The sequence below is a fragment of the Podarcis bocagei genome (genome assembly GCF_964188305.1).
Source record: "Podarcis bocagei genome assembly, chromosome: Z".
Classification (NCBI taxonomy): Eukaryota; Metazoa; Chordata; class Lepidosauria; order Squamata; family Lacertidae; genus Podarcis; species Podarcis bocagei.
The window spans coordinates 12,601,335-12,627,557 of NC_138140.1; the positions used below are offsets into that span (position 1 = coordinate 12,601,335).

A 26,223-nucleotide genomic window follows, 5' to 3' on the forward strand; every position below is an offset into this window, starting at 1 on the left:
TCCTTGATCCTCACACTCAGTAAATAAAGCATTGCAGTTTGACTGACTAGTTTGCTGTACACCTATGACAGCAAAAGTAGATTTTGGGCAGTCAACAAACCACAGCTGTTCAAATAGATTTATGGGACCCTGAACTCACAAAAGATTCTTTGGGAGTTACAATACTGATCTGATTCAAAGAGTTAGTAAAAGTGATTAAGATGGGACCTGCTCACTTCCCCATCCCAAGCAAATGTGTTCAGTTGTAATTGTTTAGCCAATTGATTAAAAATCAAAGTTGACTCTAATATCTTCAGTGGTAGATTACAATTCTGTTTTTGAAAGACATCTATGCACAGGCATTTTTCCCTGCTTTACAATTTCTAAGGCTGTTTTCAAAAGTTTTCTTTTAAAACAAATGTATTAAATTGGTGACTTCCTTCCTCTCCCCCTCCCCTTCCTTCCTTCCTTCCTTCCTTCCTTCCTTCCTTCCTTCCTTCCTTCCTTCCTTCCTCTGTCTCTGAGATATGTAGGAGTTGGAACATAGTGAGGGGGCATAGCTCAGTTTTGCATGGAGAAAGTCCCAGGTTAAAGTCATAGCATCTTCAGTTAGAAAAAATCTTAGGGGAAAGGGTTGAGAAAGACCCTCCTCTCCCTGAAACCTCTGAGAGTCACTGCTCTGGTAGACAAAACTGGACTATCTGAACCGGTGGTCTGACTTGGGATAATGCTCAAGCTCAACAGTTCTTTTAAGTAGGTAGTCTGTAACTAATTCCTATAATTGCACAATTTGTCTCATCCCTTGCTCTGATGTGTTTACATTTCTCCCTCTTGTTCACCTCTCTCAGGTATGGAGGATTCTTGTCTAGTACAAACATTTTTGTTGTTATTTATTTCTCTCCTTTCCTCCAAGGAACCCAAGGTGGCATACATGATACTATTTCTCCCAGTTTGAGCCTCACAACAACCCTGTGAGGTAGGTTATGCTGACTGGCCCTAGGCCACCTAGTGAGTTTCTTGGCTAAGCAGGGATTTCAACCCAGGTCTCTTAGGTTCTAATCTGATACTCCAGCCACTATACCACCACTATGCCATCATTCATTGTTTAGAAACATAAGGCATTTCTATGTGGCTTACAACATTTGGAAACAGACAAAATCAGAAAAAATAGCAATGCATTTCAATCAAGCCACTCAATAGCCCATAAAAAACCTAAGAAAACAGCAGCAAAACACACCACCAATAGTCTTCATAGCTATTAGTCATGATAGCGACATACTCCTTCCAGTATCTGACGCAGTCTACCACTGAATATCAGCTTTTGGGGAGTGGATGATTCTTGACAGGGAGATATTCCTCTCTTACCACCCATGTTCTAATAGCCAGCGCTACATTTTCAGCTTTATATATGTACTAATTGACAGCCAGGCATTCATTTGTTTTGTTTATTAAGGAATTTTTGCCCCAACTCTCACTGATCCTGAAGGCAAGCCAAATGACAAGTATAAAAGGCAGGCTGTGTTGGGAGAGAGCTTGTATTTGCCTGCTGAACTGAGCTAGTTTCTGTGTAGTTCTTACAACAACTCAGTCAATTTAATTCTCCCCACATTTCAGATGGGGAGGGCAGGCACTGAGGCCTCTAGAGAGAGTGGCTTGCTGAAGTCCTCTCGGTGAGGTGAAATTTGCACGCAGCGTTGCTTTGCTCTTAACCACTGACTGCATTCACACATGACACTAAAGCCATGCTTTGAGCCATCTCACAAATGTGCAAACGAGGTTTGTTTGCTTTCCAGACTCACTTGCCTCATGCTGTTATTGTACTTTCATGAGCACCAGTGATGGGTGCTGTTGGTTTTAGACATAGCACTAAGCTATAGCTTAAAGCTTGTCATGATTCACAAGCCAATAATAAACCATATTTCCACATTGTGGTTTGCTGGTAGAAAACAAAGCTTCGTTAGTCTGCTGGGCTGGGCTTGACTGTTCAGACAAACCATAGTTAAGCTAAACAAACCATTGCTTAGCATTATCACACTACTGTTGCTCTTCTACTGCCACTCTGTTTTGTATTCATTCTTGGTCATGTGATTAACACTGAAGGCACTGATGTAAAACCACAAACCTGTATTTAAAAGGAGGTGTTCCACATCCAGAATTGGTACCCTTTAACTTACATAAACGTGTTTTGTTCTCCTTGCCTGCTGTATTTTTGAGATTGTGATAATTGTGTTGTGCTCACGTGACACTTCTTTCAAAACTGATGCATGTATAAAGAAAAGTACATATCCCTCCCCACAAAAAAATATAATGGGAAGCCATTCTTTACTAATGGCCCAGCAGATACAGCTGGATCCAGATTTACTTTCTTTGAACACATGGGACCAGAGGCTACAATTTGAAGAGAAATAAAGGGAGGAAAGGAATTATTTTTCAGATTCCAATTTACTGTTTGTAGTCAACCAGCTTTTGATTGTGTCCACCCGCAACACTCGTATAATGTCACAAAGCTTCTGTCTTTGTGATGATGCAGTCATTGATAACTTCCATTCCCCAAAAACAAATTGCTGGTGCAACATAGCTTCAGGCAGGGCTGCTATTATTATTATTATTATTATTATTATTATTATTATTATTATTATTATTAGTGCTATGGATCACTTTCCCTCCCAGTGCTTAAATATCAAAGTTTTTGTCTGATGAAAGTTCCAAAATAAAAATAAAAGGGCTGCCTTACTGGGTCAGACCAAACTAGCCTGGCTTTGTATCAGACAACATAGCCAAGGCACCACAAGGCAGGGCATGATTTAGTTACATAGTAATTTGCAGATTTATAAACCACTTCATAACCAAATATTATCAATGCAGTGTAAAAAGATAAAATACAAAAAAACCCCTAGGCTCATTTAACTAAAGACAACAAAACCATATATGCAGTTGAACAGTTATTATTTGTGCTGGTCCGAGGGTTGGGGGAGGTTTACCTTGCAGCGTGGTCTAAGTCCGGTCCTAGGGCGAGGGTAAGGAGGCTGTCCGTCAGGGGCGAAGCGAGGTCCAAAGCGAGGAGTCGGGCATGGTCAGGAACTCAGGAGGCAACCTCACCTTCCATTGACAGGGCTGGGAGAGGAGCACCTGCAGGCAATGGGTCCTCAATCACCTCCGGAGCCAGAGCGGATTCAGCTGGTGTCTGCTCCTGAGGATCCGGCACAGGTGAGGGCCCTTCAGATTCAAGCCCCTACCCCAGCTCAGCCGGCCCTGGAGGCGGGGACTCATGTGCAGGCTGGGATTCCTCAGGTTCAGCCTCTGAATCAGATTCCCAGGCCATCACATTATTCCATAAAATGACTGGATCACACTTCAGGGAAAGCTTTCTTAAGCAAACAGAGAAATTGTGCTCAATAGCCTCCTAAATATCAAGACACTAGGCCCTTGTCTATTTTTAGTTCATAACTAATTCTTGAAGGCTACAGCTGCAACACTAAAAGCCCTGTCTCTGTTATTACGATTAACTATATTTGTTAGTCAGTTTTCTTCCAAAGTAACCTAAAACGACTTACACTAAAACCAATAAAAAGCACAATAAAAGTATGAAATCACAGCAATACAGAAAAAAGGCTAAAAACCACAACTAAATAAAATTCTCACTAAAAAAGATCTCAGTGCCACCCTTCAAATTAAGAGCCAAAATTCTGGGAAAAGAGAAAAGTATTTGCTTGTTGCCTAAAGCTGAATGAAGATGGTACCATTCTACATGCAGGGGGAGAGCATTCTACATGCAGGGGGTGGGGTGGGTGCCACCCTCTGGACGTCCCATAGAGGGGTAACACGAAGAAGTGCTCTAGGTCATGATTGCAGGGTCCTTGTCAATTTGTATGGGGTCCCAGAGTCTTGAACCACTTAAGACTTTATAGGTCAAAACCAGCATTTTGAACTGAGCTTGGAAACTAAACCCACTTTTGGGGCATGTGGTTTTAACAATGCCCCACCTGAGGAGCACAGTTGCAGGGAAGGGATAATGATGGGAGGCAGTCTCATAGGTTGATGGACATCTTCTGTTTGTTTTGTCCTAAACATCTGGTAAGCAGAGGTGGGCTGCATATCCATCTGACTATCAAGGCTGAATAGTTTTGTTTTTGTCCCCTTGACTCCCTTGCAGCTGAAAGAAAGCCAAGCTATTTGTGAGAAACCTCGCAAAGAAGCCCAGAGCAGTTAAGCATCCTGAAGTCGGGGTTCAGCATGGAAAGATTAAGATAAATAAATAAATAAGCCGCTGCATCTGCCGTTAACATGTTGTTAACTCCCTCGGCAGACATTAAATCATTTTCAAGTACAATAATAGTGTGGGAGGTAAATTAACTAACCATTAACAATCTTATAAATACACAATTAACATACCAGCATTTATATGACATATTGATGGGGCAGCAGTAATTTTTGATGGGGAGTTTGGCGGTTTGTTTTATTTTATTTTCCCCATTCCTGGCCTTTGAGGTGCTTTAGACTTTATTGAAGTTCTCAGTGCCGGCAAAAGCTGAGCAGGTAGCGCCTCCCCCCCCCCCCAAATAAATCTCTTATCTCAAAATGGCAACACAGGGAGGGCTGCCTGCCTGTGCTGACTGGACATAGCTTCTCCATTCTCAGGCCACATTGATGTGAATGGCTAACTTAAGTGTCCTGAATTCTTTATTATTAAGGGTGGTGATTTGGAAGGGAAGGCGAAGATAGGAAGCTGCCTCTCTGCCTTTCACTAAGTCACAATATGTGACACCATTGTTAAAACATCTGCACTTGCTGCCCGTCTGCTATCATCACTATGGTGGAAACCTGGTGGAGGAGGTCTGACTAATGCAGTCCATGCATTCGTAACCTTGAGGCTGGATTACTGTAATGCACCCTATGTGAGACTGCTGTTGGAATGGCTCCAGAAGATCCAGCTGGTGCAAAATGCGGTGGCCAGACTGCTTGTGGCTAATGTGTCACCATTGTTTGTCATATAATCAAAGAATTGTAGAGTTGGAAGGGATCCCAAGAGTCATCTAGCTCAACCCCCTGCAATGCAAGAAACTCAACTAAAGCTTCCATGACAGTTGGCCATGCAGTGTCTGCTTAAAAACCTCCAAGGAAGGAGAATCCACCACCTTCTAAGGTAGTCTGTTCCACCGTCAAACACCTCTTACTTTCAGAAAGTTCTTCCCATCAGTTCCAGCATCCTTTTCTCACAGTGGCCAACCAGATGTCCTGATGGGAAGCCCAAAAGCAGGACCTTAGTGCAAAAGCACTCTCCCCACTTGTGATTCCCAGCAACTTGTGTTTAGAGGGTAACTGCTTCCTACAATGGAGGCTGAACATAGTCATTGTGGCTATGTACAGTCATTGTCCACAGTAGTTAGATGGAACGTGCATGTTCAAAGGGAACATACTTATGAATGCCAAACAGCCAATGAGACATTTGCCTTCATGCCACGCTTGGAAAGCTCTGCAGAAGCATCTGGCTGGTCAGGACTGGCAACTGAATGCCAGAGTAGGTAATTCTTCATTCTGCTGGACTGCTCTTACAATAATGATTTGCCTGAAACAATTCCTTTATTTTAAAGGTTTGTAACCTTTTAAAAAATAGCATGAAGTTAATAGGAAATGCTGCATTCTGATCCTGGTTTGGTACCCTGGCTTGTTAATGAACTGCTTCTTTTACAAACCAAAGTTTCTCCAAAATCAGGCAAAACAAGGAGCAAGATAGGAAAAGACTCTTTAAAACTCCACCCCTTGCATGTGAGCCAAAGACTGGTATCAGCTCATGCTTGTAAGGACAAATTGTGGTTTGCTCTTACGTCTGATCTAGGCTTGTCTCCTTTAAAAACAAAACACAGACTTTCATTTATCAGCAGCTCTTCCTCTTCCTTCCTCTTCCAAATCAGGAGGAGATAGCGAAGAGCCTGTGAGTCTGTAAAAATCCAATTCAGCTTTTCTACTTGAACGGTTCTGGTGTCTGTGTCTATAGAGTAGGCTTGTCACCCTTGAAATAAGGTGCTTTCAATAGCTTCCATCCACTTAATACAAATATTCATGCTGTAGTCACAGTGCTAGGTCTGCCAGGCCCAGCAGGGCTTTGCCAGGCACTTGGGTCTCTGGGGGATTTAGGTGCACCGGGTGGGAAATGGTGTGTGGCTTTGCAGTCCCCAGTATGAGCCTGCTTTCTAGTGTCTCTTCCACACACACACGACTGCTTCCATTTTTTACAACTGCTCAATTTATAAGTTGCTTGCTTCGTTGATAAAGTGTGTATCTCAGCGGAGCCAAAGTTCTTTCATTTTCAGTATCTTTCATAGAATTATTTCCTCTTTCTGCAAACACTGCTTGAGGGATTGATTTATAAGTGTGAAAATTGGGAAATAGGGAGCATTATATGTCCTGTTACATTGTGTATGTGTAATTGTGTATCCTAGCAATTCTGGGTGTATGATTTTAATTTTTGGCATTTTTTTCACAGTTGCTAAATAACTTGGACACCCCCTTGTATTTTGTATAATGCTGCACTTTTTGCAGCTTAGGGTAATGTTTTGTTCTAGCCTAGCTAATTGTGTTAAGTGGCCAAGGAGCAATGAAGAGCATGGGAGCTCTAGTCCCTCAATGACTGGAAATCGTCAGCTACCCGACTGGTTTCTGACACTTCAGGGTACAGACTCAGAAGCATATATGTTCATGATCATAAGGTCTAGAACCTTGGGAGAGAAAAGAGCTTTGATATTCTCAAGAAGTTGAGTTCTCCATCCGGTACCACATTCTGCATTTTTGTGTTTCTATACCCCCATAGAACCATGGGCATAAACAGCCAACCCTGTGAGCCCTCCTAGGAACTGAGACATCCATCTGGCTTGTGGGCTTCCCAACAGTATCTGGTTGCCCACTGTTGATACTGGATTAGATTTGTCATTGGCCTGATACAGTAGGTGTCTTCTTATGTTCTTCCTCCATAGTAGGAGGTAGTATGCCTCTGAATTCCAGTTGCTGGGAATCTAAAGCACTGGTGTGCTCAGATCCTGCCTATGTGCTTCTGAATAGCCTCTGGGGGGCCACTGTGAGAACAGGATGCTGGAATACTTGGGCCTTTAACCTGATCCAGCATCCAGGCTCTACCTCATTTCCAAGCTGGTGTAGCCCTTTTCAGCTTTTAATACATGGGATGGGATGGGTCTCCAGAGGTGTCAAAGTGCTACAACTCCAGTTGAACACGTGCAGTGGGTAGCCCTGAGAGTCTTCCAAGCCTGACATTAAACATCTGTGAGAGCTATCGAATCTGCCCTGGGACACCATCCCTCTCTTTAAATTAAAGCCCCTTCCACTGAGCGAGGGAAGCTGGAGTGCACATTCAGAATTCGGGAAGGAAAAGCTTATTGAATCACAACTCCTTCATTTTTGGACCTAATTAGGCAGAGCATGCATGGGGGACTGGGGATTGCTTTCCTTCTTCAGGGGAGTCTTTGGTGGATGAAGAAATACTGCTGAGTTTGTCACTGCACTAGCAGGCTTTTCTTCCCCTTTCTCTCATGGTTTCGGTGCCAGCTTAACAGCAATAAGTCATGGAAGGTGGGAGCAGATGGTGTGAACAGTGGAGCTTGGAAAGAGAGGCAAGGGAGAGAGAAGATTCCTGGGTAGCAAGTTGAGAACACAGTGTGAGGTTTGGGTGCCAGGCTGGCAAGCGCTGAGTAAGTGTCAGGTTGGGGGTTTTTTTGTGGCAGCTCTCTTTCTCTTTCTCTTCTGTTCCCTGTCTGCACTAGAGAGCTGCTGCCAGTCAGTGTTAGCAGTACTGAGCTAGGTGGACCAAATGGTCTGACTGCATTCACCTGTGTTACCACACCTTGAAAAGGATATTGCAGGGCTGGAAAACCAAAATGATTAAGGAGTTGGAGCAACTCCCCCAGGAGGAACAGCTGCAAGATTCAGGAATTTTTAGTTTAGAAAAACAAGTGAGTAAGAGGAGATGTGATAGAGGTCTATAAAATAATGCACAGTATGGAGAAAATGGATTTTTCCTCCACTCATAATGCTAGAAATTGAAACCATCTAAAAAGGTTGAATGTTAAAAGATTCAGGAGTGACATAAGAAAGCACTTCTTCATGCAAAGTTAAACTATGGAATTTGCTCCCACAAGATGTAATAATGGCCACCAGTGTACATGGATGGCTTTAAAAGGAGATTAGGCAAACTCATGGAGGATGGTGTGAACAGCCACAGTAGCTGTGTTCTACCTCCACAAGCTTGCGAGGAATCACAAGGGGGGAGATTGCTGTTGCACTCAGGTCCTGCTTGTGGCTTCCTGTAGGTGCCTAGTTGGCCACTGCCAGAAGGGGATTCTGGTTGTAGATGGACTTTTGGTCTGATCCAGAAGGGCTCTTCTTATGTTATAACCCTCCATGAATAGAACCTGGACATATCCCTTGGTTTTCTCTAAAGTTCTGTGTGTGTGTTGTGTTTCCCAGGTAGAAAGGTTTACAATTCAGCATGGAGCAAAGAAGATAGTAGAAGGCGGAAGACCTTGGGATGCAGGATGGCTTTCTTGGACAATCCAACCATTATCCTGGCTCACATCCGACAGTCACATGTGACCAGCGATGACACAGGGATGTGTGAACTGGTCCTGATTGACCACGATGTCGACCTGGAGAAATTCCAGCCCACTTCGGCCAATGGGGACAACAGCTCAGAAACGCAGGGCAGCAATGGCGAGTCTCAGGGTTACGTATACTCCCAGTCGGTCGACATTACCTCAAGTTGGGACTTCGGTATTAGAAGACGATCAAATACAGGTGAGTGGGATCATCTTGGGAACTCTGGTGGCTTCAGCTAGGAATTGCATGGTTTATAGAAGGAACCCAGTATAGGAGGCATCATGTAACCTGACCACTAAAACACAATGATTACTGCAATGCACTCTGTGTGGGGCTGCCCTTGGACCTGTTCCAGAAGTTTCAGCCAGTGACCAGACTGCTGATGGGGGCACATGGCTGACAACATGTGACACTATTGTTAAAACATACATAATGGCTGCCTGTCTACTGAGCCAAGTTCAGATTCATTGTATTCTTTTACAAAGTCCTGAACGGTTTAGGTCTAGGTTATCTCTGAGGCCACTAAAACCCTTGTATCCCAGCTCAATCACTGAGCATCGTTTGTCATCTTTCTGAATTGGTGAGACTTACTTGACATCAACACAAAACCAGTGCCATCAGTCCAGTCCGTGGGAATACTCTGCTGATAGAAATTCAGCAGACATCTGCTTTAACTTTTAAACATTTGATGATAATTCTTCTCTGCCACCAGGGTTATGCAGACAATACATCTTCTATGATTTTCAATTTATATGTGTTTTTTCTTGCATTATATATGTAGTTGTTGTAGACTTTTTTGATATTGTTTCTGAAATTTGCAGTATACAAGTATATTTATTTATTAATAAATAAATAAATGTAGCTCAGTGGTAGAGCACCAGTTTTCCATCTGGAAGGCCACAGTTTCAATCCCTTCCATTTCCCAGGTAAAAGGATAATGCATTAGGTAATGGGAAACACCTCTAGCTGAGACATTTGAGTGCTGTTGACAGCTGCCCAGAGAGTAGATTCTACTTAACTGGATGGATATAGAGTCTGACCTTACCAGGACTATAGAACCTGGAACATTTGCCTCTTTGTGCAGTTGCCCCGTGTAAACATAAGAACCCTGCTGAATCAAACCAAATGGTCATCATCTAGCACTCTGTCCTCACAATGGCCTACCAGAGGCCCACAGGCATGACAAAAGGGCAATAATACTCTCCCCACTTGCAGTCCCCAGCTGCTGCTACATAACTGGCTTGGATACTAGCTGGAATGCAACTATCAAGTAGTGAATATGGTGCCCTTGCTGGACACTGCTGGACTGCTATTCACATCAGCATGACCAGTGGGCAGGGGTGATGGGAACTGTGGTTCAACAACATCTGAAGGGCACCACCATGTTGGCCATCCTGGCTGCTGTATTCTCCTTGAATTGTCTCATCTTCCTTTAAAGCCATCCAAGTTGGCAGCCATCTGGCAGCCATAGTTAAACTATATAATTTGCTCCCACAAATTGTATCATATCTTGTGAGAGTGAATTCCCCTAGTTTAGCTATGTACTCTACATTCCGTGCTTCATTTTGTCTGTTTGAAATTACCCAGCCCTCAAGTGCACGGGATGCCTGCAAGCTCCAGTATTATGAGAATGACTACAGTATATGGTGGTTAAAATTCTGGAATGATCAAAGTACAGTGGTACCTTGGGTTACATACGCTTCAGGTTACATACGCTTCAGGTTACAGACTCCTCTAACCCAGAAATATTACCTCAGGTTAAGAACTTTGCTTCAGGATGAGAACAGAAATTGTGGCACGGCGGCAGCGGCGTTAGCAGGAGGCCCCATTAGCTAAAGTGGTGCTTCAGGTTAAGAACAGTTTCAGGTTAAGAACAGACCTCCGAAATGAATTAAGTACTTAACCCGAGGTACCACTGTATCTGAAATTATCATTTATTTCATTTCCATTCATTGTAATAACTTATACTTCTTAATATTACAAAATCTCTAAGCCAGTGGTTCACAATTGGTCGTCTGCAGACCACAAGGGGTCCACGTAATCCATCCAGGGGTCTGTCACATAAGAAAAACTACCACAGACATACCAAATTTTTCAAAAGCAGGGGGTCCATGGCTTGACTTTTGAAAAAATGAGTGGTATTCTGTACTTAGTTAATTGGTTACCACTACTCTAAGCAGTTCATATGAATTGCAATCATAAAATCATGAGCAGAAAGTCAGTACATAGTATCAAAATATAACAAGAGTCCAGTAAAAAATGAAACAAAGCTTTAAAACAGGAAAAACTGAAATTGTGCCTGTGGTTTGTTGCAGTGTTTTGAAGAAAAGATATAATGACCTATTTTGAAACCTTAAACTGTGGTTTATCTAAACTTGCTTTTTAAAAAAAACCAGCTTCACAACCCATGTACAGTGGTGCCTCGCAAGACGAAAAGAATCCGTTCTGTGATTCTCTTCGTCTAGCGGTTTTTTCGTCTTGCGAAGCAAGCCCATTGACGGATTAGCGGATTAGCGCTATTAGCGGCTCATCTGCTGATCGGATCAGCTGATAAGCGGCTTAGCGGCTTAGAAAAAGGGGGGGTGAGGGGAAAAAAACCAGTAGGAACTCGCAAGACATTGTCGTCTTGCGAAGCAAGCCCATAGGAAATTCGTTTTGCAAAGCACCTCCAAAACGGAAAACTCTTTCATCTAGCAAGTTTTCCGTCTTGCGAGGCATTCGTCTTGCGGGGCACCACTGTATTTGCAGGGGGAACATAGTTCTGTGTTTCTTATAAGAGACCAAATGATCTAAATTCTTGGGTTTGTGAGGTAATGCAACACCACCTAGAGTTCAGAAGCACATTTTGCTGAAATAAGTAATGTAGCACAATTTTTATGTAGAGGAATAAGGGAAGAAAATACCTAAGCTGTCACTGAAGCTGATATTTTAACGCTTTAGATTGAAGTGTAACTAGGATAACCAAAGATCACCTCTGTCCATTTTGTTATGGTGATTCCATTTTAGGCTGAGTAAATAATTCACTTGACTGAAAACTGATTCTACCCAATACAGTATAAAATAGCAAATGCCATGAATGTTTTCTTTTTTCTTTTCTCACTTCTCTGTTTTCTTCACTTCTCACTTCCCTCTAGTCAGTGCCCCCCTAATCTCATGCTGTGGCCCCCCATTTATTAGATTTTCATCTGGGGGGCCCTTGGAATATTCTGGGGCCCCCAGGGGGCAACATGGCCCCCAAATGAGAAACGCTGCTCTAGACCTCTTTCCTGACTTGCATGACTCTCCCAGGCTCAGGCCTCAATTAATACATGTAGAGGTCCAAAAGCTTAAAAGATTTTGGTGCCCCCATATATATTTAATTCAAAATATAAATAATAAACCGCAAAATAAACTTTTATTTTTTGAAATGCAACAAAACCTACAGTAAGATGGGAAATGATGTTAATTTTTGTATACTTCCAATTTTTCTCCTACTTTTTCCAATTGCAAAGTCTTTGATCAGATCCTCAAAAACAATCTTAAGTAACGCATCTACTTCTATACTTTACTAAGGCATTCGGCCTACCTTGTTGCATAGTTGTTCTGTTGGAATTTTTAATATACTTTAGCCAAGAAAACGAATGCTCAGCTGAGCAATTTGTGACTATTAATGTTAAAAATCCAGCAATGAGAAATTTCTGTGGTGCCCCCCCCCCTTTCCCTTGAGGCCCTAAGCACAAGCTTATTTTGCTTAATGGTTAATCCAGCCCTGTCCAGGCCACATTCCTGATAAGCTCTTCTTCACATGCTCCTTGAGTTTTTTTGCCTGGCTGGAATGTGCCATTGAACAATGAAAATGCCTCTTCCTTGCTTGGGTGGAGGATAGAGAAGTGTGTGCAGAAACTAGAAACCAGCCAAAGATAAAAATTTGCCTTCATTCAGTATGCTCTTTTTTTTTAGTGATTGCACACACTGGTAAAGAGTACCAACACCCTTTTTTTTTGCTGCCCTTGGCAGCTAAGTTGTGCTGGCATTCATGGTACTTTTATTGGGATAGGACTACCATACCCTTAGGGAACACGGGTGGCGCTGTTTGTTAAACCACAGAGCCTAGGACTTACCGATCAGAAGGTTGGCGGTTCGAATCCCCGCGACGGGGTGAGCCCCCGTTGCTCGGTCCCTGCTCCTGCCAACCTAGCAGTTCGAAAGCACCTCAAAGTGCAAGTAGATAAATAGGTACCGCTCCGGCGGGAAGGTAAACGGCATTTCCGTGCGCTGCTCTGGTTCGCCACTTAGTCATGCTGGCCACATGACCCGGAAGCTGTACGCCGGCTCCCTCAGCCAATAAAGCCAGATGAACGCCGCAACCCCAGAGTCGGCCATGACTGGACCTAATGGTCAGGGGTCCCTTTACCTTTACTTTTACCATACCCTTCAAGTGTCCCTATTTTCCAGGGACAGTCCAAGAATTATGAAAAACACCCTGGCTTCTGATTTGATCCCAGAATGTCCCTGTTTTCCCTGCCAGTGCTGCGATCAAGCTCAGGAAGATGAGCCAGTGCTTGTTTGAAGCAATGGCGGTGATAGTGGTGGCTGCAAGGGAGCACCCCGTTGCCTCTCCATGGCTGCTGCTGCTGCCTGCCTCCTCCCTTGGGCAGCTTGCAGCGGTTGCTGGAAAGCAGGCAAGGAGGAGAGTCCCAGCTCTGTGTAACACACTAACTCTGAGGTGCAGGCAGAGGGCAGGGCCACCCAGGGCGGGAAGAAGGGAGGAGCAGAGCAGAGTGGGAGGAGTATTGTTTTTGTTTGGGTCTTTAAAAAATGCTTTGCATATGTGCGTCAGATTTTGGAGCTTTCTTAAATTTATTTATTGCTGGGGCCTAAAGCAGATTGATTAGATTGATTCTATCCTAATAATTTAGGAGTTTCTGTACTGCCCTTTGCCAGGCAGATAACAGGCCAAAGGCAGTTTGCAAATTTAAAACATATTATAGAACACCACACTGAACTAACAACAATATCTGCAGACCAGCAATCCCAGTTATTCAGGGTTACAGAGTTGTTAGGAGTTGCTGCTGTATTTATATTATGTGATTAAAACAAACCACTTATTGGTGGTTTTGTTTCCAGTTTTCATAATCTTTTATAATGGGTGTTTTATAGTTTTGTTTGCACTTAGTGTCTTGTAAACCGCTGCGTTAAAAAATTATCCAAATAAATTAAATTAAAGCCCAACCGCCTTGCTTATTTCAGAGGGGATGTAGTTCTTGCTAAACATGCTTAGGATTGCCTTCCTAAGCATGCTTTTGGGAAATTAGTCTACATCTTTCTCTTGCTTTAAAAGAAAAAAGGAAGAATTTGTTTCCTGTGCCCGGGACCTTTATTTGCAGTGAGGTGCTGTGCCATTTAGTCTCTGCCTTTTGAGGTAGTCTTCTTTACCTGCTTATTAAATTGACATTCCCCAACACCCTCTCTCTCCTGAAATAAATCTGACATTTAAAACCATAAGGAGGGTTTGAAGCAGGCGAGGAGGGCTCGGTCTCCCGGGTGTTGATATTTCACCTATTTGAGCGTGTCCTATTTTCGGATGTGGAGTCAAAAATATGTGAAGGAAAAATGATATTCATTTTTTAAGATTTGACTAATGTTGTGAAGATACAAATCATTTATTTTTACTACCTATAAACTGTTTCAGCACACTGAAGAAAAAGCTATGCTAATTTATATAGCGTTGACATTTTATAATTTTCATGATTTTTTTAGATAAAGGATTTTATATTTAAAACTTTAATAGTCTAGTCTGAGTTCATTTATCTTTAATTTTTGAAACGGGGAGAGTAATTCATAACAGTAATTTTATTCCTGTAATGTAATATTCACTTCAGTTCATTTGTGCATTAAAATTCCTTTAAGACCGTTATTAATGATTTATATAATGAAATGTCATATTAATCACAGAAGTTTTCACATTTTATTATTCTCTTCCATGTTAATACTATCTTTATGATCTCTATTAATGTTTTATATCCTCTAATTTCAATTATAAATCAAGAAGATTTTCATGTTTTTGTTGGTATTTGCTTTTCAGGGGTGCCACCTTTAAAAATTTTATGTCTTTTCTCCCCCTCCCCCCCACACCCTACATGTGCAGCATAAAACATCTTTATTCATAGAAAGGTAGTTAATTATGTCTTTTGTTTATAGTAAACTTTCATTGACAAACTTATCGTCATAATATTTCTTTTTCAAGCTCAGAGACTTGAACGGCTACGGAAAGAGAGGCAAAATCAGATAAAATGCAAGAATGTGCAGTGGAAGGAAAGGAACACATCTTATTCAGGTAAGAAGAATATGTTTTACACACACAAACACACGCGCATGCATACACACACAGAGAGACACATTGTTGTTGGGTTTTTGTTTGTAATTGTTTCATTCACTTGGGTTTGCAGAAATACATGTAAACAAAAAAGGTCAAAGCATCTGATGAGGTCATGTTGATCAGGAAAAAAATGGGGTAGACCCACAGAAATTAATAAACTTGTTAGTCTTGTCCTTTAATTTCAGTGGCGCTACTAATATTGGCTATAATTCTTATGGGTTTCATCCAGTGTTAGTCCTACATAGAGTAGACTCATGGAAACTCATGAATGTGACTAACTCAAGTACATTAATTTATATACACCTACTCAGCTGAAAGGGAGACTCAGTCTAAATCACTGAGCCTCTTGGGCTTGCCGATCAGAAGGTTAGCAGTTCGAATCCCTGTGACGGGGTGAGCTCCCGTTGCTCGGTCCCAGCTCCTGTCAACCTAGCAGTATGAAAGCACGCCAAAAGAGTGCAAGTAGATAAATAGGTACTGCTCCAGTGGGAAGGTAAATGGCATTTCCGTGCGCTGCTCTGGTTCGCCAGAAGCGGCTTAGTCATGCTGGCCACATGACCTGGAAAAACTGTCTTTGAACAAACGCCGGTTCCCTTGGCCTGTAAAGTGAGATGAGCACTGCAACCCCAGCACTGCAACAGTCAGGGGTCTTTTACCTTTACTCAGCTGAAACCAATTGACCAAAATTAGCCATGTCCATTAATTTCCGTGGGTCTTCTCTGACTAGGATCAACACTGACTACAGCCCTGTACTTTTTTGTTTTTAAGCTGGTTAATGTTTAACTTTTAATCACGAAAAAGGTCAGGGTGTAACTGACAAAAATCTAAATTGGAGATTAACCTTGCCCTCTCACTCAGATTCTGATAGAGGTAGGCATTGGCACTCTAAAATGGATGCATTTGCATACATATGTGGCTCAGTAATCCAGATTTATGGGTTAGGTCCAGCATTGCTATCCCTATATTACAGATGAGAGGCCAAGAGTTCATAGCTCAATCTCTTAGCTAGTATAGTATGCCAACTCTCTCTCCTCCCTCCCTCCCTCCCTTTTTCTCTGAGGTGCCCTCATCAATATTTGAATTGGCTCCTAATGGTTGGCTATTCTGACCACTGTTTGGCGTGTGATACACTACAATGTGGCTGGATTGTTGACTCCAAGCCTCTCTACTTATATAAGAGAATATATTAAGAGCTTGCTGGATCATGCCAATGGTCCATCTAGTCCAGCATCCTGTTCTCAGTGGCCAGCCAGATGTCTTGGTAGGAAACCCTTGAGCAGGACCCGAGCACAGCAGCAGCACTCTCCCCTCCTGCGGTTTCTGGCAACTGGTATCCAGAAGCGTTGCTGCCTCCAACTATGGAGGCAGAGCGTAACCATCATTGCTAGTAGCTATGATAGCCTTTACTTGTTTTCTTTTATAAGTTGGTGGCCATCATTGCCTCCTGTGGGAGTGTGCTCTGGGTGAAGAAGTCTTTTCTTTTATCACCCTGAATCTTCCCAACATTCAGCCTCACTGGATGTCCGAAAGTTCTAGTGTTATGTGAGAGCAGGGAGAAAAACTGGGGAGTGCTACAGGGGAGGAGGGAATAAACCCCCTGCACGCTGATAATATAGGGTTGCCATCTTTCAAAAAGTTGAAAATTGTTGAGCGCTTTTTTTTAAGGAACCCCCCAAAATTGTTGAGCTTCTTTTTGCAAAAAAGGCAGATACTCTCCCTATATTGCCTGCTGAAAACAATGTTATTTCAGCAAGGCTACATATAAAGGCTACATATATTTTTTTTAATTTTTTTTAACCAACTTCGTCTATTTTATTCATAATAATTTTATATTATTTTTGTACACCACTTAAGGATTTTTTAAAAAGATATAATGGTTTATAAACTCTTCTAAATAAAATAAAAGTTCAGCACTGACAACATAAAATACACTAACTGGGTTCCCCAGTAAACCATGGTTTGGCTTGAAGTGGATTTGCCAACCATGGTTTTAAGAAAACATTGGTTATCATTACCAAGAGTTGTTTACCATTGGTGGTAACTGAATTTGAAACCATGATTGGTGCTGGAAAGGTGAAGGGAATTTGCTTCAGAGAGAGAGAGAGAGAGAGAGAGAGAGAGAGAGAGAGAGAGAGAGAGAGAGAGAGCCTGTTCCAGCTGCTAGTTCATAATTTGCAAATGGAGGTTTTCACAGAGTTGGTGATTAAGCCTGCACTGGGCCACTGCGTTGTGTAGCAGAAGGGGAACTTGGCCAAATTAAACTACAATGTTCATCAGTTTCCTGCCCTCCTCCTCCTCTCCAGTCTTGTGTTGTTATCCTGAACAGTCCCAGAATTGCACAAGGTTTCAACTCAGGCAAGGGAACTCAACCAAAACAGATGCCATAGTAATCTGCAGAGGAGAACTCCAGAGATGCACTCGGGGTCCGTGCCAGCAGAGGAGACAATAAAGCAATGCCTCCCTAGTGCTTCCTGAGGAACAAAACTACATATTGAAACACTCGCTCCTCTCACCAAAGCCAATGAAATGTATGCCTTGAGCTCCAGGGGACTCGAAGCTTTCCAAAAAGGCCCAAGAAATAACTTCACGCCATGCTGCAAGAATATAATTGCAAATGAGATTTTATTTATTTATTTATCTATTTTGGCAGTGTGTGTGTGTGTGTGTGTGTGAGAGAGAGAGAGAGAGAGAGAGAGAGAGAGAGAGAGAGAGAGAGACTTCAGAATAAGCATAAAGGGTTTCACACAGCATAACACGTACCTGGGATACATAATGACATTTTTGTTCTGTCTTAGTTCAGAGAGAATTTAATAATCTTGCACGGCCCTGTTGGGTATCTTTATTTTATTTCTATTTCCATTTCTCTCTTTCCTGGTGCCCGCACCTGTGCATCCTCCATCTCCATATCCCAGTCAGAGCTGCTCCCGGCTACCGAATTAACCGGGAAGCCATAACGACTTAGCCGTGATTTGACAAGTTTTAATTTTGCCATTTAACGAACGGCTCCCCCCTCCCCGCGACACCAGCTTTGGAAGTCCCCACTCAATCTGCCTTCGGCAGCAGTTCCAATCCTCGGGAGGGGCAGCATGTAAATCTTTGGGACGTGCACAAATCCAGGCAGGCGAATAAAGAACGGAGACAGAGCAGGGCAGATTGAATGCTGATCCACCAATAGTGATTGATTGAGTTTGGGGGCTGCTTCGCTCCTGGAGCAGATGTGGAGCAAAAACTCACTCACCAGATACAGTTGCTGTTCAGAGAAAGAGAGGCCGGCACTAATAGGTGAAAACTCGACAGGTCTTGATTTTTTTTTTTTTTTTGTCATCCATCCTCATTTTTTAGGTATCCTTGTCATGTCAACTGGTGGGGCGTTTCTTCTGATTATGCTACAGCAAGGTCCCCTCCCCACCACCCTTTCAGCTTTGATTGCATACATAACCATTTTGTATTTTTGCTAGGGTTAGCTTACCCCTTCTCCACATCTAAGCCACACCTTACCTATCATTTATTTATTTATTTAATCCATTTATGTCCCATGTTTCTCCCAAGCTGGGATTTACGGCGGATCACAAAATTTAAAAGCATCATTGTAAAAAAAGAGAGAGAGAGGAATAAAACCCAAACTAGTTAGAAATAATAATTAGAATTTAACATAACACATTTGGAACCAGCAATTAAAATCCTGTTTGCCCGGTGATCAGCATCACCTACACCTTAGTTTCCAAAGGCCTTTCTGAACAGGAAGGTCTTAACCTGCCAGCATAAGGGTAGCAAAGAGGAAACCAGTCTGACCTTTCTTGGGAACGAATCCTGCACTCTGGGAGCAGCCACAGAAAGGGGTGTCACCACCACCACCACCATGCTTCACAAGTTGATGGGACTGAAAGAAGGTGCCCACCCAAGTATCCTAGGACACCCCCCTCCAATCTCTGCATGTCTGTCTTTATCTCTTTGTCTCTCTCCCCATCTCTCTCAACACTGCTTTGACTCAGCTGATTGGTGGTGACAGCAAGCCTACCTTTCCAGTATATTGTCAGAAGCCCACTTTAAGGAGCACTGCCAACCACCTCTCTCCCTGCCCCATGCCTGTGCCCCATGAGCTGTGAAGCTGGTGTGTGTGGTTTTGAAAAAACAACAACCTTATGAGTCATATTTGGACCCATTCCAGTATTAGTGTACGTTGCTTTTGCTATCTTCACACAGTGGATAGTTCAACTATGGATCATTTTGGCAGTCAAAATGATCAAGGTCATGGAGCAACCTCCCTTTGCAAAAAGCATTTTGGGACTTTTATAGTTTAATGAAAAGAGGCTACATGACAGAAGTTTATAAAATTAGGCATGGCGTGCAGAAAGTGGTCAGATAAAAGTTTTTCCCTCTCCCAAGACTAGAGCTTGTGGATATACCATAAAGCTGAAGGAAGAGTCGGGATAGACAAATGAATTACACAGAACTCAGTTAAACTATGGAACTCACTACCACATGAGGCAGTAATGGCCACCAACTTGGATGGTTTTAAAAGAGGATCTGGCAAATTAATGGAAAATAAAGGTGCTATTGATAATAGCCATGATGGTTGTGTTCCGCACCCACAGTTTCTCACCCACCCCTCCCATAACACTAAACGTGGCAATACCCACAGGAGAGGAGGGTACTGTTGTGCTTGGGTCCTGCTTATGGGTTTACCAGAGGCATCTGGCTGGCCACTGTGAGAACAGGATGGTGGACTAGGTGGGCTATTGGTCTGATCCAGCAGGTCTTCTGTTGTTGTTGTTGTTGTTAATACAATATTGGCCTGAATGTAAGCCTCACTTTTTTTCCAAATTCCGACCGTGAAAAGTTAAAGTGCGGGTTAAATTTGCAATCTTACAGAAATTGGCTTTTATGATATCGCTGCTGAAACAGAAAGATGGTAAAATGGAACAGGTGTGAATGCATGTGGAATTTTAAGGACGCAGCTTATATTCGGGTATTGTCTTCCCCCCTTGAATTACAAAGGTGCAGCTTATATTCGGGTACGGCTTATATTCAGGCCAATACGGTAATAATGTTGATATTTTTAAAAATATCTTTTAAATACTTTTATAAAAGTAATGCTATTAACTATACTAGTAAATAGAGACTATGCTACTTACAAAAAGTAAAGACTATACTATTAAGAAAACAAAGTTGTTTCAAGTCTCATGTCCATATCTTATGTCCCAGTATCCCACAAAACAGCTCCATGTTCCAGCGGAATTCATTTTCTGCAACCTTCCTTCCCTCCTTTGAACTGGCTCAATCAGCTTGTCCATTTCCGCCAGACATCGTATTAACCCCTTCCTCTCAGTTTCAGCTTGTCAGCTATCAGCAGAAGACATGCTAGAGGTTTCAGTCCTTTCCCAACCATATCGTCAGTTAACCTAGAACAAAATCACCATCAGATTTGCTCTTGATACGGTCCCATTATGTCAGAGATGTATTTATTTTGCAGGATTTGTATACCATTTGATTGTAATGAAACCTCAATGGTCTGCTCTATTTGCCTCCAGTAGTTAATTGTTGCTTGTTCATTTTGTCTTACCACAAGGTCCCAGGGCAGGCTACAGCAATTTTAAAAGAAAAAATAAGAATTTGGCCTGTGGGCCAGAGGTTCCCCTTCCCTGGTTTACGGCACTGTTTCATAGGTTTGTAGGGCCTGGATTTGTATAGGATTAGGAGATGGCATGGGTTTATATAGGTTTAAATCTGTAGGGGCTAGGTTTGCTAGTGGACCTTAGGTTTTATTAGGGCATAGGTTTATAGCCACCTAGATGAGGTTTCCCATATTCAGTAGCATCTCCTGAAACCATAGAAAGCTGCTTATAGTCAGTGTAGCCCATACAGAGCTAGATAGAACAATGCCCTGGCTCAGTGTAACACAGCTGCTTCTTTTCCTATGGTTATGATTGCAGTGCCTTTTGAAATGCATGGAACACAGAAAACATTTAATTACTACTGGGTGTTGGCTTCGCGATCTGCTGCTCGTGATCCTTTTACCATCAGATCCCTCATTCAGGAGGGGGGAAATTTCCATACTTTCTGACATATTTGGCTTCTTTTTAATTGCAGCGGAGGAGCTGAGCCTGCTGTTTGAGAAGAAGAACTTCAGGGTGAAGCCTCAGCGTGCTGCTACGAAGCCATCAATCCTCTCAGTACGGCTGGAACAGTGCCCCCTACAACTGAACAACCCATTCAACGAATACTCAAAGTTTGATGGCAAGGTAAGTAGGAGAGAGAGAGATCAGTGCCCTCCCTTAAAAAAAAAAACAAAAAACCCTTGTATCTGGAAGGAATTGTATCTGGAATTGCGTTTTTCCAATCCAAATTCTTTCCAGGTTTTAAAAATACTGATGCTCTGTGGGTGGATTTTGGCCATTTTAGAGACTACAAAGGTGACTGATGTGGGCAACAGTCCAGAGGTTTTAAGCCCTTGCAGGGACTTTAAAAAATGAATAAATCCTGTCTTGTGCAGACTTGTCCTGGGATACTAAAGGAGGATCACTTCCTGTGTGCACCAAACCCCATAGCCAGAGGTCTTCTCGAGAGACTTTGTGTTGCATTGATACCTTGGAACCTAGGAAGCTGTCTCATGTCTAGTTCAGTATTGTCTATAGTGGCTGCAGTGGCTCTCTGTGGTTTCAGACAGAAATCTATCTGGAGATGCTGGGGATTGAAACCAGGACCAAAGCATGTGCTGAGTGTCTGCAATTTTAAAAAGAAATCAGAATTCTAGTCCTCGTGATACTGAATACAGAGGCTGAATCAAACAGGAGCATCGGAAGCTGCTTTATACTGACTAACTCTGTTGGTTCATCTAGCACGGTATTTGTCTATACTGACTGGCATCAGCTTTCCTGGGTTTCAGGCAAGGAGATCTTCCCACCCTTCCTGGCAGTGTTGCTGGGGACTGAACCCAGGTACTCTGCCACCCTGAGCTGTAGCCTCTTCTGCTGGCTTGCCTAGCCAAAGGAATAAATGGAAACTTTCCAGACCACTGTGAGGATCAGCTCCCTAGCCTGTGGATTATCACACAAAAGGAGTGGGAGCATTTTCTGTTAAGGTGGAGAGCCACATTAGATATGCATCAGCCCTAAGTTGTCAAAATCTTTTATTATTTTGCTGAATGAATGTTTACCATTCAGTGCATTACTGTTTGCAACACATTTTGTTGGTTGCCCTAAAGCCAACAAAAACAGTTCCTTCTTTGCCTTTTATTTTTGTCCTAAGCTCCAGAAGGGCTGAAATGGATGGCTGTTGGTCTCTCCTGGAACGGAAAGGGTTACAAGTGACAACAGACAGAGCCCATCCTTTCTGTCTTCTTTTTCTAGACTTAACTTTTACGCCTGACATTTGGATAATACTTTGCTCTAAGGAAGGTGGAAAGTGGCTTTTCACTCTCTGTGAATTGCTGATAACACAGATGTGTTGAGCTAAATTGCAAAATCCCCCTGTTAAGAGTTGCTCTGTAGAGTCATTGGACTGAATTGAACTAAGTTTACTCAGGGTAGGCCAATTCAAATTAATGTGCCTACGTCAACCAGGTTCATAAATTTCAGTGGGTCTGCTTTAAGTAGGATTAATATTTGATACAACCCCATAACTACTCAAATTCTGCTCTCTGTAAGAATAAGGGTCCATTTATACACAAGACAATGTACAGTGGTACCTCGGGTTACAGATGCTTTAGGTTACAAACGCTTCAGGTTACAGACTCTGCTAACCCAGAAATAGTACCTCGGGTTAAGAACTTTGCTTCAGGATGAGAACAGAAATCGCATGGCGGCGGCACAGTGGCAGCAGGAGGCCCCATTAGCTAAAGTGGCACCTCAGGTTAAGAACAGTTTCAGGTTAAGAACAGACCTCCAGAACGAATTAAGTTCTTAACCCGAGGTACCATTTGTTAGCATGCTGAGGGAATAATACTAATATTAACACATTGCCTTTCATTTCAAAAAGAAATACTAAGACAACTGTAATCCCAATCTAAAACCCTGGAAGAGAGCTGCTGGCAGTCAGTGTGGACACTAATGAGCTGGAAGGACCAGTGGTCCAAGTTGGTATAAGGTAGCTTCCTACGTTCTATGATCCTGTGTGCTACTTAGCATTTACCTGACCTATGCTATCTCTCTGGCATGATGAGTGGTAGTGGGGCAGCTTTTTCTTTCACCAGGGTATGCTTTGGTCAGCCAACATTGTTAGATTGTGTTTATCAATCCAGCATAGGTAAATTTGTGTAGCTTGGGCAGGAGAAATGGGAACTTTCCAGGCTGCTGCAAGAACAGACTCCCATATACTCTGCAAGTGCAAACCTGGTGTTTCCAATGAGATGGAATTTTGTGGTGCTTGGCGACTTAACGGAAAAGGAGAAGAATATTCTTGCCTACAAAATGCATGATTTCCTACCCACCGTTGCCACCTAGCTGGCAACAATGACATTTGGGCTTCTCTATGGGCGATCTGGTGTTTATTGTTTTTGTAATTCTTATTAATACTGCACACCCCTCACTAGCAGGTCCCCAGGGCAGGTTACAACATTTTAAAGGTCAGTATTAAAAACAGTTAAAACAAATTGCAGCCATAGAACTGGGTGCTACAAACACACAGGACCCGCCTGCCAATTTTTGGGAAATTTGCAACAGAAGCTGCTGTTGAGTAATGGAATTGTGTTTGATTTCTGTACAAAAGAGCAGCCAAATGAAAGTAACCTCAGGGATAATAGGCAAAATGAATAGTATCCTGTGAAGCCCAAAAAGTTTGTGATGGTGAACAGTGTTTTGATCAAGGCAAAGAGGAAATACTTGTGCATTTGTGTGTGCCCTCTCATCCCAAATAAACTAGAGTTTGGGGAAACGAAGTCCATGATGCAATCAAAAAAGGAGGTGGTCATCTTCTCCGCCTGGCTCCTTTTCAGTTTGTAAACACTTTGAACAATTGGAATCAAGTCAGATGCTCAGTAGCAAAAGCATATGAAGCTGTCTTACATTGAGTCAGACCATTAATCCATCTAACCCAGTATGGCTTGTTCTGCCTTAAGGGTGGAAGGGAAATTCATTTGGTCTGCACTTGTTGATTCAACTGACCATAGTCACACCTCTTGAACTAATATACAGATTGGAATGTAATGATCCTTTGGCTCAGGCCACATGCACACCATGCATTTAATGCGCCAATACCACTTTAAACAATTGTGGCTTCCCAGAAAAAAATATCATAGGAAATGTAGTTCATTAAGGGTGCTGAGAGTTGTTAGGAGACTCTTATTCCCAATTCTAGAACTACAATTCCCAGAATGCTTTGGCAGTCAACCCCTCTTCACAGGGAACTCTGGGAATTGTAGCTCTCTGGGGAGAATAGTGCTTTAAATGTTTGGTCTGAATGTGGCCTTAACCACCTTGAAGGATTAAAAAAAAAGAGAGAGAGAAAGGCTGTGTATAAGGCCTTAACATATAATATTAAAACAAGCAAAGTCTTCATTCTTAGCTGAGCAGTAGTTATGGAAATCACCATGCTGCAGCAAACGTGTCCTGGCTTCCTTTTCGTTATGTAGTCTTCCATTATTATTAATACTGTACTGTTATTGCTACTACCTTGCAGCATGCTTGTCACGATTGCATCAGAACCAACATTTTAACAACACTCTCCTTGTTATCAGTGCTCTTCAGTGTTTTTAAGATACGAAGGTTGCTGTTCCCCCCCTTTTTTTACATGCTAAGAGATGTGTTTTTCTGCAAATATTCATAATTCTTTTCCTGGGAATAGTACGTGCCTGATTTGCATAATTAACTGAGCCACTCCGGTTCCCCTGGGAAAGTGGTGCCTAATTGGGGAGAGATGGGGGAGTCTATTAAGGGGGGCTTTGGGGCCTAATTAAGCATGGTTAAAAAAATCCTACTTAATTATGTATTTACTCTAGAGGCTGGGGTGACTCTTGAAATCCTCTTTTAGATTTGGAACCAGAGCTTTTGATTTCTTTTTATTATTATTATTTCCTTTAAAAAAACACTAAATCATTATTAGAAAGTTTCATCTCTCGTGCTTGCCAGATAAAATCACAGTTGTGTTTCTCTGGGAGAGATGCAAGGGATTAGTGTGGCTTGCTCTGTGAACAAAGTTCTCCACCAACACTAATGAGCCCAGTTCTTTAAATGAATTTAAGTGAAATAACATCAATTTTTGTTGAGAGGTTTGCTGTTTTAAAAAAAGTAAATCACAGCTACAGACATTGCATATCTTTGCAGACTTACAGTCCAGATTGATAATGTATGTTAATAAAGAAATAGGAATTCCCTGACAGCTGTAGGATTCTACAGGCCAGAAGCAACTATTGGGGGGGGGGGGAGCCAAGCCAGCTTGTCAGGCCAGGGGCCCATCTAGTCCAGCATTCTGTTCTCACAGTGGCCAACCAGATGTCTGTAAGCCTGCAAGCAGGGCCCAAGCACAATACAGTGGTACCTCAGGTTACATACGCTTCAGGTTACAGACTCCGCTTACCCAGAAATAGTACCTCAGGTTAAGAACTTTGCTTCAGGATGAGAACAGAAATTGTGCTCCGGCGGCACGGCAGCAGCAGGAGGCCCCATTAGCTAAAGTAGTGCTTCAGGTTAAAAACAGTTTCAGGTTAAGAACGAACCTCTGGAACGAACTAAGTACTTAACCTGAGGTAGCACTGTAACGCTTTCCCCTCCTATAGTTTTCAGCAACTGCTACTGAGATCTATTATTGCCTCTGACCATGCAGGCAGAGATAAGCCATCATGACTACAGTATTGGATAATGCATTCAGAAAGCTTCTCTGGATCACTCTGTGCCTTTTATTGGTGCCTCTGTCCACTAGTCTTCTGAAGATCTGCCTAGGGCAGAGGTTTTCAACCTTCTTGAGTCCACGGCTTCCTTGACCAACTATGGCACCCCTGTGGGGCTCAGGACCCAGTTATGTCACCCCTTGCCTGCAGAGCTGGCAGCCTCTCACCCATTTTCAAACACCCTCCTTTGTGGAGTGTTCCCTCAGCCTCCTCTCCTTTCCCCTCTACTTGGGAGTCCTCCAGGCAGCTACCGCAGCCGCCCCTGGTCTCTGAGCTGCCTCAGCTTCTGGCAACCAGCACCCCCAGGCAGCATTTGCCTGGGGAGTTTGTAACCAGGGCTGCTGCAACAAACAGCTGTGCAAGCCTTTGGGAGGCAGAGATGTGAGAGGGCATCAGAGGAGGGAGGAAAGGAAAGAGGGACAGAGGCCAGTGCTGCCCACAACACCCCTGGCCATCATTC

At 42.7% G+C, this 26,223-nt stretch overlaps 1 protein-coding gene across 11 annotated transcripts in view; it reads left to right on the plus strand.

The window, feature by feature from the left end:
- MAPKAP1 (MAPK associated protein 1) overlaps positions 1-26,223 on the plus strand; it is a 189,661-nt gene that overhangs the window by 8,534 nt on the left and 154,904 nt on the right. For all 11 annotated transcript variants that reach the window (XR_014004415.1, XM_081180299.1, XM_081180301.1 and 8 more), the window contains exons 2-4: positions 8,455-8,781; positions 14,810-14,899; positions 21,032-21,183. Coding sequence is in view for 10 of the 11 variants with exons in the window: in XM_081180299.1 (XP_081036425.1) it covers positions 8,523-8,781; positions 14,810-14,899; positions 21,032-21,183 (501 nt within the window). In the remaining variant the exon portion in view is untranslated. The remainder of the gene's footprint in view (positions 1-8,454; positions 8,782-14,809; positions 14,900-21,031; positions 21,184-26,223) is intronic.